We start from the raw sequence: 16,736 nt of genomic DNA on the forward strand, positions 1-16,736 counted from the left end.
AAAAAAAATTGCCTAGGCCTCCTCTTCTTTGGGCCTAACAACTTTCATAACAAATATATATGAAGAAAGAGTTTTGGGCTACCACTTAGAAAGGAAATGCCTCATTCGTCAACTCCCTCGACCGGAGACTTGGGGGACTCCTACCATATGCTACTGCACCTTAATACTCGGAAGTCTCACGACCATTCAGTGACTTGGATTTTTTCAAGTTTCCAAACGAGAAGTTTTCCTCACTCGGGAAATTAAGGGAGCACTACATCAACCTACATGATTCACTCACAAAGCTTCAACATACAAGCTTCAACAAAAGGAAAAATTCAAATAACTTAGTGAAGAATGCCTTGGTGTATTTAACACAATATGTTGAAATGAAGCAAAGCTTGTTTATTGATATCTCCGATAAGTTACAAATATGTACACGTACATGAATCAAAATTAACAAACAAGAGGAAGCCTTCACAAAGGTTGCTCAAGAGAAGTCTCAGCAGTCGGCAGAGCCCCAGAAAGAGGAGGCATCAGAAGGTGATTATTCGGAGCCTCAGTACTAGGCAGAACCCCAGAAGAAGGAGGCATCGAAGGTTGATCATTTGGAGCTTCATTACGTGGTACAGCCCCAGAAGACGAAGGCAATAAATGTCTTTGGAACAAACCCATGAACCTCTGATGATCAAGTAAAATCTGACCATCAGATTCCTGCAGCTGGTCGAGCTTCCTCTTCATGTTTGTTGCATAGTCATGTGCGAGCCTGTGCAACTGTTTATTCTCATGCTTGAGCCCTCTGATCTCCTGTTTGAGACTTATCACTTCAGCCGCCAATGATTCAACTTGGCGGGTTCGAGCAAATAGGAGTTGGGCCATATTAGACACAGAACCTGCACACTAAACATTGAGAGCTAGAGAATCCTTAACAGCCAACTCGTCAGACCGTTTGGAAAGTAATCTGTTATCTTTGGGAGTGAGAAAGATCCTGGCCACCACTGCAGTGGTCATATCATTCTTCATCACAGAGTTCCCAACGGTAAGAGAACCAATAAGGGATAAGAAGGATGGGCGCATATGTTGTCTTGAGAATGTATGGCTGCCTCTTCACCAAAGTTCAAGTCAAAACGACGGTCGGATGGGCTAGACATTCTCAGAAATGATGAAGTAGAAATGAGGTGCAATAAATCGTTGAAGTAAGGGGAAAATTCCTACAAGCAATAACTCTCTGAATGTACTTTTTGCACACAATTGGTGCCCTTATAAAAGAAAGGGCAACAGAGCCGTTGGTTTAAAAATCGAAGAGGCAACACTCTTCGGATTCTGAAGAGGCACCATTTTCCACACGCAACATTAGCTCATCGGGTACCACATTTAACTTTGCTAAAGATCTCTGACAAAGGTTAGACACATAAATTTTGAAGGTCCATCTACCCTGCTATTACCCACAAGGGTAAAGGAATAGCACCACTACTTGATAACTAGAAAGTCCCAATGTGTGTCAACCTCCGTGCTCTGTGGCAAGGCAGACTGGCAAAAATCCCCAACCTTTACTCACATTCGAGAAAACACTCCCAACAAGATTGCTTGCTCAAAAATTGAAGAGGCACCGCTCTCCAAATCTTGAGAGCCAGACTCCCAACAGGATTACGTGCTCAAAAATTGAAGAGGCACCGCCCTCCGAATCTCGAGAGCCAGACTCCCAACCGGATTACTTTCTCAAAAATCGAAGAGACACTGCTCTCTGAATCTTAAGAGTCAGACTCCCAACAAGATTGCTTTCTCAAAAATTGAAGAGGCACCGCTCTCCGAATCTTGAGAGCCAGACTCTCAACAGGATTACGTGCTCAAAAATCGAAGAGGCACCGCCCTCCAAATCTCGAGAGCCAGATTCCCAATAGGATTACTTTATCAAAAATCGAAGAGACACTGCTTTTCGAATCTCAAGAGTCAGACTCCCAACAGGATTGCTTTCTCAAAAATCGAAGAGGCACTGTTCTCTGAATCTCGAGAGCCAGATCCCCGACAAGATTGCTTGTTCGAAAACCGAAGAGACACTGCTCTCCGAACTTCGAGAGCCAGATTCCTTGGATAAAGCTTGTCTGCAATCTTCACACGCAACTTCAGCTTTCCAGATACCACAGACCACTTTTTCAAAGTGCTCTAACAAAGTTAAAACACGTGAAGCTTGCAGCTCCCACTATATTGCTATGACTAAGAAGGGTAAAGGAATATCACCACTACTTGTTGTTAGTAAGACTCCTATATATGTCGACCTCCATCCTCCACAGCCAGGCAAACCTGCAAATAAATAAAAAATGCTCAACTTTTCTTCACATCCGAGAAGGCACTCTCAGCAGAGTCTCTCGAAATACTCAGTTTCTTTTCCTCCCGATAATACCTCTACAAACAAGCCACACCAGAGCAAGAGTATCTCATATCATTAGGGTTAAAAGCAAGAGTATCCTATATTATGTTTTTTCCCTGTCTTTTCCTTTGGCCTTGTTCTTACTTGCAAGACAAGGAGAAATAGAGCAATCAGTCAGCACTTGGAATCAAGCTTCCAGTCATGAACTGACAGCCTGGAACCCCTTGCCTGATTACTTACCTGGCATTTCTCTTGAGTACTCATCTTCAACATCTTATGCTTCCAAAGAAGATACCACATCTGCCTAAGGAACAGATAGGGCAAATGAGAAGGATACAAGGAAGCATGTGGAGACAAGCGTAATAGAACACGTGCCGATACATCCACTACTTTGTCAACAACAAAAGTATCCCATATCATCAGGGTCGAACGTACTCTAGATTTGATGGACTTGTTTTGACCCTCAAATTCTTGAGTCGGCCTTAATCTCTGGAGGAAACCAAAAAACCCTCCAGGCCAGTTCAAGAATAAGCCTGTGGAAAGTTATTTCTTCAAAAGCAAAAGTATCTCATATCATCTCTTCTCCATTTGCTTCTCCTTATCCTTGTTGCTATTTATGACACAAGGAGAAGGAGAACAATCAACCGGAAGCCGAAGTCGAACCTCCGATCCAAGTTGCTTGCTTGGAAGTCTGATTGCTTCCCTTGTCTGTTACCTCTTTCGGCAAATCTCCTAGCTCGGCGACTTGGGAGACTCCTACTATAGGGTTTTGTATCGCACTTGACCAAGCCCAAAACTACAAGTAAGTTCAAGTAAATTGATACATTACATTGTGTATCTTCATCGGTTAAAGATACCACCCCTGGATGGAGGAAAAATACTTCCAGAGAAGATGCCACAGCTACGTATGAGATAGATAAGGCAAGTGAAAATGATACCACACTTCGGTACTTAGAAGTTTCATGATTACTCAATGGCTTGGATCTTGCAAGTCCTCAACCGAGGAGCTTCCCTCACTCGGGAACTTAGGGGAGCATTGTTTGTACAATACTTGAACAATCCCGAAACTATTGAGCACCGGTCAACATTATACCGTCAAGGATCCAGAAGAGTTGCCCTCCAACCAGGAGGCCAATCACAGCACGACATGTGTTGACATCAGAAGCCAATCATAGCGCGACACGTGTTAATATCAGAAGCCAATCACAACACGACACATGTCAATGTCACAATGAAACTAGAAATTCTCTTCTATAAATAGAGATCATTCTCTCACAATATTTCCTAATGTCATTTGTACTAAATCATTCACTTGTACTCACTAAAGGAGAGCTTGAACCTATGTACTTGTGTAAACCCTTCACAATTAATGAGAACTCCTATACTCTGTGGACGTAGCCAATCTAGGTGAACCACGTACATCTTGTGTTTGCTTCCCTGTCTCTATCCATTTACATACTTATCCACACTAATGACCGGAGCAATCTAGCGAAGGTCACAAACTTAACACTTTCTGTTGTACCAAAGTCCTCACTGATTTTGTGCATCAACAAACTTGTTTTCACAAATATTTCCTTCAAGTGGTATCAGAGCCCAGGTCTAGTAGTTGGTGAATCCTTTGGGTTTTGTAGTTCATAGTCTTTGATTTGAATGTTGTAATGGTTACAAGATTTATTCTTGCTTCTTTGAATGTAAATTTTGTTAGAAAATTTGCCATCTCAAATGTTGTAGATGCAGTTCATATGAGCATGAATTTTGGAGCTAAAATTTGGTGCCATGTTTATGGGGAAATTCGGCCAAATCCAAATGGTGGATTTTTGGGTTCATGTTTGTCTTGTTAAAAGTGTTTTAAAGTGACTTTTGGAACCCCTAAGTACCCTAGGATGTTAACCCCATTTTGAGTAGTGAAAATTTGAGTTTTATTGAGTGAAAATATTCATGGAGCTCTTATGGGTTTTCATGGATGTTCTTCAATGTTCTTGCTTTGTTCATACCAAGAACAAAAAGTTTGGTGATTTGATTCAAAGTTTTGGTTGATTACATAAAGTCTTTATTTTGTGTTGGTTGGTGTGACTTTTCAATCAACAAGACATTTTTTTTTAATAAAAAAGGTGATTGGAAGGTTGTGACACACCCCGACCTAGGTAGGTCGAAGCATGCTGGCCATCACTGTGAGGTGACGACCATAAGGGTAAGTGATGTAAAAAGTGAATAAATTTAAAACTAATTAGAACTAGTTATACTAAATAGTGAAAGAATGCGCAATCGTGGGAAAAACCCACTACTATTATTCAGAGCGTAAACTAAAGTACACTTATTACATAACAGTGATAAGTTCGTACGTCTAAACAGAAGAGAATGTCAAAACTGGCGAGATTCCTCGAGTGCCACAAAGAGTACAACTATCTAGGTCCTGGAGGGGCGAAAAACAAAGTTGAGTGGGTCAGCAAAACAATACTTATACGAAATCCTTTATTTTCGAATACACTAGCCCCTCGCCGTAAAACAAGTATAGTTTCCTTAAAACCAAGGACCAAAATATCGTTAATATCGGCCAAATATCGCCGATATTATCGTTTTTTTTTAGATAACGATATTTTCACACTTATCCCTTAATTATCGTCCATATATCGTGATATTATCGATAATATCGTAACATTATTGATAATATCGTGATATGATCGATAATATCGTGATATGGGGTTATGCTTTATCGTTTGGGCTTCTGGTCCTTTTTATAATCCCTCCACCAGCTTCTTCTTTATCACTTGGGCGATGTGGGACAACAGCAACAACTCTAATCTCACAATTGTATTGTATTCTGCGCTTTCCCATTCAACAGCCACCGGCTTTATCCAACAAAATTGTATTTTTATTATGGGTAATGATCTTTTGGACTTATACGAGTTGCAATTTAGTTTTTCAATTACCCACCAAAGAATTTAAGGCTACTTCGATTTATACATTTTAGGTTGGGGAATGAGTTTAACGATGAGTACTAATTTTCTCACATTGCACCATTAGAAAAATATCATATTGATATACGTCTTTTGGTTATTTGCTAATTTGACTGTTCGCCCGAATAATGATATGATAGGCATTCGATTTATTTGTGGGCTAACGAGGGAAACCAAACTAGCACATATGAACAAAAACTCGTCATCGTAGAGCTTCGGCTTCTATTCAAATTAGTAACATGAAAGGAAAACCAATCATACAATTTAGTCTAAATGGTGGAAGTGACGTTTCTACGTCAGTCTTGTATTTACTACATCATCAATTTAATTAAAAACCTATAATTACCTAAGTAGAACCGTTCATCTCATTGTGGCGTCTTCGATTACCAAAACATAATCATGTACTATGTCTATATGATTTTGTATTAACACGTTGGATACAAATATCACTCAAAATTTTGATATGGCTTTCAAAATTGACCAAACAGTTTTCTTTTTTCTCGAAACTAGATGATGTAAAATGTGATTAACCAAATTATTATTATTTTAAAAAAATAAAGAAAAATTAGTATCAGATCCCTAGTTTCTAATGTTCATTGACTAAGATCTTATCAGTTTTTATATTTTGATCAAAGTCCCTAGCATTAATGAATTACATGTAAGTTACATAACTTTCATAACAAAAATTAATAATTGATTTAGAGTTTTAATACTCACATCCTTATTAAACTCCTAATTAATTTTCAATTCAAACATTTCAAATATATAAAAAATAAAATAAGAATAAGTTTGTACCCATTAATTTTTATAAAAAAAATTGATATGTACCCGTTATAAGAATAAGTCACTCATGTATCTTACCATGCAATGTATAAAGTGTAAAATATTGTACAAATTCATTATATATAAATGATTATGGTGTGTTTAAACTTCTTTCATTAAGTACTACATATTTTCTACACTCACAATGTTTGCCAGCTCGCTATATAATCAACTTAAATCAATTAAATACATCATGCAATGCATTTCCTTTCAATTTTTTGTGATAAACTAATAGATAATTGACTAAATAAACATCCTGCAAAGTTTCAATAAAACTTTCCAAGTTTTTCTTACAATTTCCGTGGTTTTTATTCAATTTTTATCGATATCGATAATATCCCGATATTTCCATCGAAATTTCTGTGTTTTTTGACTATTGATATTTCTGATATCATCGATATTTTATACCTTGCTTAAAACATACTACGTAGGTATGTAAACAATAAATCAACAGCATTGTAATAATAATATTATAACCAGAAATATGCCAAGTCATGATGTATCAAATGCCACAATAATATAATCATGTGATAATCAAGTCTAGCTAAGTGCTCATCCATCTAGGCTAACACACAAGTTCGAACAGATAATTTCTAACATGAACATGACTGGGTGTAATCAATATGCTATAGTACTACGATCAAGTGAAGACTGGTGCAAAAGCACGTCACATAAAAGTTGGATTGCCTAATGCAATTTACTCGACAGGACTAGCACCTAACTTGGATCCAAGGCGAGCGAATGGTGCAATGTGAACATACACGTGAAGGACTGGCCCTGGCCCTGGGGCGAGTACTAACACTGATGCAGCAAGATGAGCATGTACAAATATGTATGAATGTCATGACAGTAATATCCCAACCATATAACAACATTTATCACAATTATATAGCAGTTATCAATTATTTGGCAATATATACATAAAGTGATGTATTTATCCAATTCTAGAAACTATAAATACGTATAAATATAACAATAAATTGCCCACTCACAAGTACGTTGCTAGGTTAGCTAGCCAGCTAAGGTAGAAAGAAAGTTCGAAAGGATAAAAGGTCGTCATAGTTGGCAATTGGGACATGATTTATATATTGGAAATCTGCCTTAATCCACTTATTAATCCTAAAAGTGTATCTTACGACATAGACACATTGCAAATATGAGACAAAACTCATCAACTAATAACTCTCAAGCAAGCATGTAGCTAAAGAAAGATAAACAGATAATGCAAGCATCATGCAAACCCATAAACAAATTTAAAACCTGAAACAAAATCAGATGAAATGAAATATATCTAAAACAGAAATTAGAACAGCTTGCGCAATCATTCAACTTCTACAAAGCCTTAACTGGTGTTTTCGAGCCCTACTTTGTGTCTGAATCCCACAAAGCAAAACAGATACATGTCAATACAAACAAAGATTTCATAACGCTAAGTCCTCATACAAGTGATTCAAGTAAAAAACTTACAGGAGTTTCGCCCTTTTGGACAGGCGGATTATACTCAAGATCTCCATGCTCCGCAAACTTACAAATTGCACTACCCCTTCATCCAAATCAACATCCCTTGCAAAATACATCCAGAACTTCACAGTATTTACAAAATTCACCAATAAATTACTTGAAAAGTTCATGCACATTAACCCTGTTAAATATGATGCTCAAAAAATAACTAAACCCATTTAATTAGAGCAATGATATTTCAATACAAGATTATTTAAAAAACCAATGGTTCAAGAAATTACAGAGACAACATTGAATAGGGATAGATAGAGGGAGAGAAATTGAGTACCTGAATAAAAATAAGAGCGTAGAGACTAGATTTCCCTTTAGCTACCTTCTGATACCCTGAAATTCGATATGTCAATTGCAAGGCATATTGCTGTCCACCACATCACCAATGTGCAAAATTGTCGCTATATCCAACACAGCAGTAAGTGTAATAAAATAGTGACCATTTTGAATACGGGTGGTATGAACATAATTTATACTCTAATATCCACATCACTGTACACCAATAAGACTTAAGAAAATGTAAAGTTCCTAATGATATTTTAAACTAAAAACAAATGACCAGAAGTTCAGAACTTACAAACTAGTAGAGAAAAAAAAAGTAGCAGGACCCGGAGACATGAGTAGAGTATTAGTAGCTTGCACCGAAGCGGATATACAGGAAACAAGCATAATGCCAATGTAACCATCGGTCAGACAAATGAAAGAAGTGTTTGCCAGAGAGACCTTCGTTTTACAAAAGTCCATGCAAAGAAGGCATCATTCTCAGAAAATACTTGGTCCTGCAAATAACAATAAACCTACAGAAAGAAGGCATCATTCTCAGAAAGAACTTGGTCCTGCAAATACATGAAGAGAAGAAAGCATACAGAAAGAAAAGATTTAAACATAAGTAAACCTACTGATGAGTCAATATTATATTATATATTTCACCCTATTCTTAGTGTAATTTGGTAATTATTTTGGTAGAATTTTGATACTTTGCTTTACATTTTCAATATAGGACATTCGATTTCTTCTGGAGCAAAACGTGACCAAACAGACGAATTTTGGAGTGATTCAAATTGAAGAACATTCATGTGTTCCTTAGCTTGTTCGTGTCAAAATCTCAGCAATTTCTACCAAGCGATTATTTTCTGGAGATTAAATGAAGGAGCAGTGCACGTTGTTGGAAAGTGACGTTTCTGAGCTTAAACTGCGTTTTTTGAGCCCAAGATGACTTTGGATGGGTTCGTGACCTTTTGGAGAAGTGTTTAAAATAGTCAAAGCTTTAAATCCAGCTATTTTGGGCCAGTTTTGGAGCTGATTTGGGTCCAAAACGTGGTTGTGTAAGATTTTGGACGAATTTACCAAGTCAATTTAGGATTATGTTTCCTATTTTATTTTAATTTATTTAGTTTCCCAGTCTTATTCTAAGACCTTTTATTAGGAGGATTTTATCTAGAGTAGTATAAATAAGCCTTTTGGCAGACCTAGGGTTTTTCTCAGCGAGAGAACGCATGCAATTATTGGAGAGAAGATTTTGGGCAAAGCTTAGAGATTTCAAGACTTTTACTTTCAAGGTGTTTTCACTCTTTTTCTATTTCAATAAAGACTTTATGATTTTTATTATGAATATGCATAACTAATTTTCTTTTGCTAGGGTGAGGTCACGATCCTTAGAAAGAATATGTAATCTCTTCTTAATTTGCTTATGAATTCATGCATGCAAGTTTTGAATTGTTACTCACTGATTTAAACTATCTATTTGTTTTAATGATTCGCGACCATTAGGATATTTAGAAAAGTAATTTGATGCAATTTTGGCGGAGGACTGTCCCTAAAATTGACTAAGGCTTCTTGTGATTAATATGTGTAATCTCTTAGGATGGATGACACATTTTAAGGGTTATATGGTTTTTCAAAAGGTTTTCATAAAACTTAATGAGTCTTGCATGTTCACATTCGATCTGAACACCACGGACGGGTTGCATGTTAGATATACGTTCTATATTGGAGGTTCGAAGTAGGATATACTTTAGGAAAACCTAACCTTCAAAATATGCATGTATGGTTCATAAGTAATTAGAAGAGCTACATAGGATTGTTAGGGTGATGGTGGAACCCTAGTATCTTCTCACTTTAAATTCTAAAAATTGTTTCTTTCTCCTTCTTTAAAATTGCAGTTTTTAAGTAATCTTTTTAATTAAATTTGTTATTCTTAATTTAGGTCATTAAATCACCATTTTTCCAAAATTTTGTTCTAAATAATTAGTTGAGAATTGATTTTGGCATTAATCTATTTAAATTAATCCTTGTGGAGAACGACCTCACTTGAGCCAACTATACTACGACAATCTTGTTTCTCTTGCAAGTATTTTAGGTGTTTTCAACCCTTTTGCGTAGGTGGTAAAAATCCTATCACCTACTAAAGGGACATTTCAAAACACTTTCGAGTAAGTTCACCCATTTCCTCCATAGTTTTCAATGTTTTATACATATAAAATCAAAACATTGCAATCTAAAGTAAAAAGTACAAAAGGGTATGATAATATCACCACATGTAAACAGTACACAAATACAAAGTAAACATAAAAAGCGTAGTATGATCATAAAGAGTATGAGTACATAGGCAATGCAGATACACTGAAACAGAAAAGCCGGATTTAGTCAACTTAAGTGGTTCCCAAGATGAAACGAAAAAACTAAAAGGCAGAGCTTGCAACTGCAAGGGCAGCAAGCTACTTGTACAAGAACAATTAAGAGGTTAGCTCCCCTGAAATATTCCACGCGTGTCTCCTGTAGACCAAATCCTTATTGTCTCTCACCTTCTCAGCAAACAACTGGAACACATCTTTCTGGGTAGCTTGTTTCGGAATGGAAATCACGTGGCAATCAGCACACAATGAAAATATAGGCAGGCTATAGCAACGGAAACCAGTTGGCCAAAACCTATCTTTCCTTGAAAAAAAAATTCCAAAATTAAAATTGGACAAATATAATAATCAAGCCGAGGAGCTATATCCAAAAGAAACAATACCTTTCTCGTCACTGATTACTAATTACCTAAGGTTGAGATAATCAAGTGATAAAGAGAAGGACATTATAAGCAGTCGTGCACATTAACAAATTAAATTCATTTTAAGTATCACCATGTAGGCAACACCATCTAATTCCACAATGCAGAATATTCCAAAATCTCAGTATCTGACCTTTGTATGGATTTGTTTTGGAATTGGTGTGAGGCTGCCAACTCCGAAATTGAAGTTTGCATGCTGTAGAGAAGACTAAAATCATGCAAGAAAACTTAAATTCACAATAGAACAAAATAGAATCACAAAGTTATCATCTGGTTGAAGGAATTCAGTACTATCACAGATTCACATTCTACAGTATTTACATTATCGGAGAAAATATGAGGAATCCCGAAGTCCAAAAATTTGTTATCCTCCACTTACAATGCAATCCAATGATAAGACACAGTCCACCCACCACCCTAAAATTCGATTTAACACTAAAACCCCCAATTTCTATTTGAATTTTCCAAATTGAATCTAATTACAATACCAAAATCTTCAAATTAAGGCATTAAAGCTTGATTCTAACCTTAGAAAGAAGAAAAACAAAGAATTAAGGAAAATAAAGAATTAAGCTTGATTTTGACCTGGGTCTATACCTGCTAGCTACAGGAAAAGAATTAAGCTTGATTCTCACCTGGTGCAATCGGGAGAGGATGAGGAGAGGATGAGGATGAGGAGGAAGACGATATGAGCAAGAGGGAAGAGAGAGACCGAGTGAGAGAGAGGGCGATATGAGAGTGAGAGGGAAGAGAGAGACCGAGTGAGAGACAAAGGGAAGAGAGTTTGGGTATTAGTAGTGAAAATTTGAAAAAAAAAGCCTATTTTTAACACGCGCACCACCAAAATTATACGTGACACAGGTATATATTTTGACGTCGCGCAAAGTGGTTTTGTGCGACGATGACATTAAGACATCGCGCAAGGTATTTTTTAAAAAAAAAAATCATTATAAAAATTACTAAAAATGTGACTTTCTTCCTTTCAAATTCAATTTTTTTTTTATATAAACCCCACAATAATATATTTTTCTAACAAAAACCCACAATAATTTTTTTTTACACATATATCATTCAATTTCTTAAGTGTTATAAGTACAAAATAAATAAATTAAAATCTACTTAGTAAATATATATATTATTGAACTTGATGGGAAACGCATTGTACGAAACTAGTTTTAAAGATCCAACCGTCAAACTTGTTTGTATATGTTTTGAGATCGTATACACCAAAAATCGCAAAAAATAAACATGCAAAGATCAAGTAGAAGGGACAAAACTTTATAAACGAAAAAGCATGATTTAACAGTAGTTTTAATTCCGATTTTGATGATTTTTTTACAGCTACACTCTTGGATCCCATATGAATACAATAAACTAATTCGATCATCAATTTAAAATATTTACACAAATGAATACCACAAAATATTATGCTATACTTAATGAAAGTATAAATAAACTTCAAGTGTTAGTGAATCTATTGTTTTGATGGGATACACACTGTACAAAACTAGTTTCAACGGTCCAACCATCAAACTTATTTGTATATGCTTCGAGATCGCATATGCCAAAAAGCGCAAAAAACAAACATTCAGAGATTATGTAACGGGACAAACCTTTTTTACGACTATAAACGAAAAATCACGATTTAACGGTTATTTTAACTCCGATTTTGATTATAGCTATCCTCCTTGATCCTATATGAATACAATAAACTAATTCGATTGTCAATTTAAAATATTGGATATCACAAAATCTTATGTTATACTTACTGAAAGTATAAATAAACTCCGAGTGTAAGTGAATCTATTTTTTTTTATGGGATACGCATTGTATGAAACTAGTTTCAATGATCCTACCGTCAAACTTGTTTGTATATGCTTCGATATCGCATACGCTAAAAATTGCAAAAAGCAAACATTCAGATATTAAGTAACGGGACAAACCTTTTCAATGGCTATAAACAAAAAATCACAATTTAACGGTTATTTTAACTCTGATTTTGATGATTTTTTACAGCTACACTCTTTAACCCTATATGAATACAATGAACTAATTCGATCGTCAATTTAAAATATTTACACAAGTGGATACCACAAAAGAAAAAGGCAATGCAAGAACCCCAAAAGAAAAGCAAAAGGAAAAAAAAACAAAAAAAAAAAAACTTTGCGCGACGTAGGTACACCTACGTCGTGCAAAACAACTTTGTGCAATGTAGATCTACCTATGTCGCGCAAAGTTTTTTTTTTTTTTTTTTTTATGTGGCCCTTTTGCTTATGAGTACAAAATAAATAAATTAAAATATACTTAGTAAATATATACACCGTTGAACTTGATGGGAAACGCATTGTACGAGATTAGTTTCAACGATCCAACCGTCAAACTTGTTTGCATATACTTCGAGATCACATACGCTAAAAATCGCAAAAAGAAAACATTCAGAGATCAAGTAATGGGACAAAACTTTTCGACGGTTACAAACGAAAAAACACAATTTAACGATAGTGTTAACTCCGATTTTGATGATTTTTTTACAACTACACTCATTGATCCTATTTGAATACAATGAACTAATTCAATGGTCAATTTAAAATATTTACACTAGTGGATATCACAAAATCTTATATTATACTTAAAGAAAGTATAAATAAACTAAGTAGTAGTGAATCTATTGTTTTGATGCGATACACATTGTACAAAGCTAGTTTCAACGATCTAACCGTCAAACTTGTTTGTATATGCTTTGAGATCGCATATGCCAACAATCGCAAAAAAATAAACATTTGGTTATCAAGTAATGGGGCAAACCTTTTCAACAGCTATAAACGAAAAATCACGATTTAACTGTTATTTTAACTCCAATTTTAATGATTTTTTACAGCTACACTATTTAATCCTATATGAATACAATGAACTAATTCGATCATCAATTTAAAACATATACACAAGTGGATACCACAAAAGAAAAAGGCAATGCAAGAACCCCAAAAGAAAAGCAAAAGGAAAAAAAAAAAACAAACTTTGCGCGACGTAGGTACATCTGCCTTGCGCAAAACAGCTTTGCGCGATTCATGTGTACCTACGTTGCGCAAAGTTTTTTTTCCCCCTTTTGCTTATGAGTACAAAATAAATAAATAAATTAAAATCTACTTAGTAAATATATATACCATTGAACTTGATAGGAAACGCATTGTACGAAATTAGTTTCAACGATCCAACCGTCAAACTTGTTTGTATATATTTTGAGATTGCATACGCCAAAAATCCCAAAAAACAAACATTCAAAGATCAAGTAATGAGACAAAACTTTTCAACGGTTATAAACAAATAATCATGATTTAACGGTTATTTTAACTCTGATTTTGATGATTTATTACAGCTACACTCCTTGACCCTATATGAATACAACGAACTGATTCGATTGTCAATTTAAAATATTTACACAAGTGGATACCACAAAATCTTATGTTATACTTGATGAAAGTACAAATAAACTCTTAAGTTTTAGGGAATCTATCGTTTTGATGGGATACGCATTGTACAAAGTTTTTCACAACTAAAATTCTCAAAAGTTTTTCACATTTTTTTAATCATGAATAACCCTCCAACTCACATTAAGAAATTGAAACACTTGACAAGCCCCAATTTTCATAGAACAAAGAATGAACACATCTATCACTACATTAATCATGAATTTAATTTCCGCATATTTTGATCTCAACAGGTAATTAGTCAATCACAAACAAACAAAAAAGATCAAATTTTCAATACAATCATATATAAAAAATGGAAGAATACCAAAATTTCAAAACAGTTTTGCGTGACTCAGGATTCACCTACATCGCGCAAAACAGCTTTGCGCGATGTAGGTGCACCCTGTGTCGTGCAAAGTTGGGAAAAAAGCTGTAAAACATTCTTGGTTTGGCGCCAAAATCTTGTGCGATGCACTAAACGTCGCGCAAACGTCTTTGCGCGATGAAGATTGGCGTCGTGCAAAACGGTTTTGCGCGACGCCAGTCTTTGTCGCGCAAAGTGTCGTTGCGCAAAGACTGTTTGCGCGACGAAATTTGCTACGTCGCGCAAGTTGCCGTTGCGCAAACATGTTTTTGTACTAGTGAGTGCACTTCTCTATCGGTGATTGCTTTTGGAACAGTGAGTCACCATTTTGCTTTTTGTTATTTACCTATCCTTGCCATGGAAAAGTACTTTTTCACCGCGGGTTAGCTGCCCTCTACTCCTTGTCACTTCCATCATTGGCTTGATGCCTATTAGTTGCCAAATAACCATATTTAAATCCACCCTGGGCTGCTGCCTTCACCAGCCCAAAACAAATAAGCTTTTTGCACACCTGGGCTTTAATTGAATTGAGCCCAATATTAATTATCCCCCCGAACAATCCAACAAGTAAATTTCCTCGTTCTCTCGTATACCTTTTTTGTTTTTGAGGTGTTTATTTATTTGGCCGAAAAAGAAAAATGCATTGATAGTTAGAAATAGTTTTTAGCTTAAATGACTAATAAGACAATATACCCGAGGTTCTATTTTCATGGCTCCTCCTTTAGTTCGCTTCTATAAATTAAATAGACATAATTAAGGACCCATCTCATTAATTTATTTCGTGCTTGGGAAATTTGAACCAGTAAACACACATATGGATTGACGTTGAAGCCAAAGTAACTGTCCTGGTATACAGAACATAGCCAGAGGTGGCCTAAGTTATTTAAATGTGTATTGCACTAAAATCCAACTGCTTGTTGCCCAACTTTGGTGATACACTCGGTGTTAGGGTTTCATTTTGTCTCCACTATCTCCTCTCCTAAGCCCATCTCCCTATTTAATCCGTTTCACCATTTGCTTCCATATCAACTCATGCATCAATATCTCTCTATATATCTTAAATGTTAGTACAAGTACCATACTACCATGGCTAAACTCGGTCTTTTCTCCCGGACCGATCTCCAGAACTTAGCTCTCTTACAACAAAATCAACACCAAACCCAGTTATCAAGCCCTAATTTGGTCCCCAAAGCCTGGATGTGGAACCCTAAGCCAGTTCAAGAACCCGAAGATGACTCATGGGAGGTGAGAGCCTTCGCGGAGGACACTGGTAATGTAATGGGCACCACATGGCCTCCAAGGTCTTACACTTGCACATTTTGTAGAAGAGAATTCCGATCCGCCCAAGCCCTAGGCGGCCACATGAATGTGCACCGCCGCGACCGGGCTCGCCTCCACCAATCCCATCCTCAGATGAACCCGGCAGCAATCTCATCAGCTTCCACTACCTCACTCATAATCCCAACTCAAGAATTTGTGAATTCAAATGGTGGATTATCCCTTGTTTACCAATTGCCAAGCCCTAGTAGTATAAATGGTGCATCCTTCAATACTGTGACAACTTGGATGAGCTCAAGTAGCACAAATGGTCATGGTGTTGAGTCATTACCATCCATTCTTCATTCAGTTTCACCCAATATTCCACCCCATGACTACTTAGTGTCAGTTGTGCCACCAGCTGGAAGAAGCAATTCTAATTCCCAATATTGTCACTCAAACAAATCATCAGCTCATGATGATCCGGAACCCTCAACGTCCGGAACAGAAAATGGCAATTTTGAAGAGCTTGATTTAGAGCTTCGGCTTGGGCATGGTCGACCGGCAATACCATCTTGATTCTTCGACAAACAAGAAATTAAGGGACGATTGATATACAAGCTTATTAAGGCGGGTGTGTCTGCAGCTAGAAGTTGGAGACAATTCATATATATATATATATATATATATATATATATATATATATTCATGTGTATGTCCGTAAGAGTAAGACGCAGTATACCCTACCTAGCTAGCTTTCACAGAAACCTGTTTGAGATTATTTATTTATTTTGTATGATTATTTTCTTGTTTGATATAACTAATTATTCTTAAGTTTTGAGAGTTTTGAAGCTCGTTACAAATGTAAGAGAAGAATTAAGAAGCCACTAAAGGCATATAATACCTTAATTATAACTAATAAATTCAAAGAAAATCAAGGTTTTATAATTAA

General features: G+C 36.0%; 1 protein-coding gene across 1 annotated transcript; it reads left to right on the forward strand.

Annotated features, from left to right (window-relative positions):
- Nucleotides 1-15,613: 15,613 nt before the first annotated feature.
- On the forward strand, nucleotides 15,614-16,386 carry LOC126608196 (transcriptional regulator SUPERMAN-like). The gene has a single exon (XM_050276030.1). The coding sequence runs from the start codon at nucleotides 15,614-15,616 to the stop codon at nucleotides 16,361-16,363; it is 750 nt and encodes a 249-aa protein (XP_050131987.1). The 3' UTR covers nucleotides 16,364-16,386.
- The last annotated feature ends 350 nt before the right edge of the window (nucleotides 16,387-16,736 follow it).

This window comes from Malus sylvestris, chromosome 16 (assembly GCF_916048215.2).
Source record: "Malus sylvestris chromosome 16, drMalSylv7.2, whole genome shotgun sequence".
NCBI classification, from domain to species: Eukaryota; Viridiplantae; Streptophyta; class Magnoliopsida; order Rosales; family Rosaceae; genus Malus; species Malus sylvestris.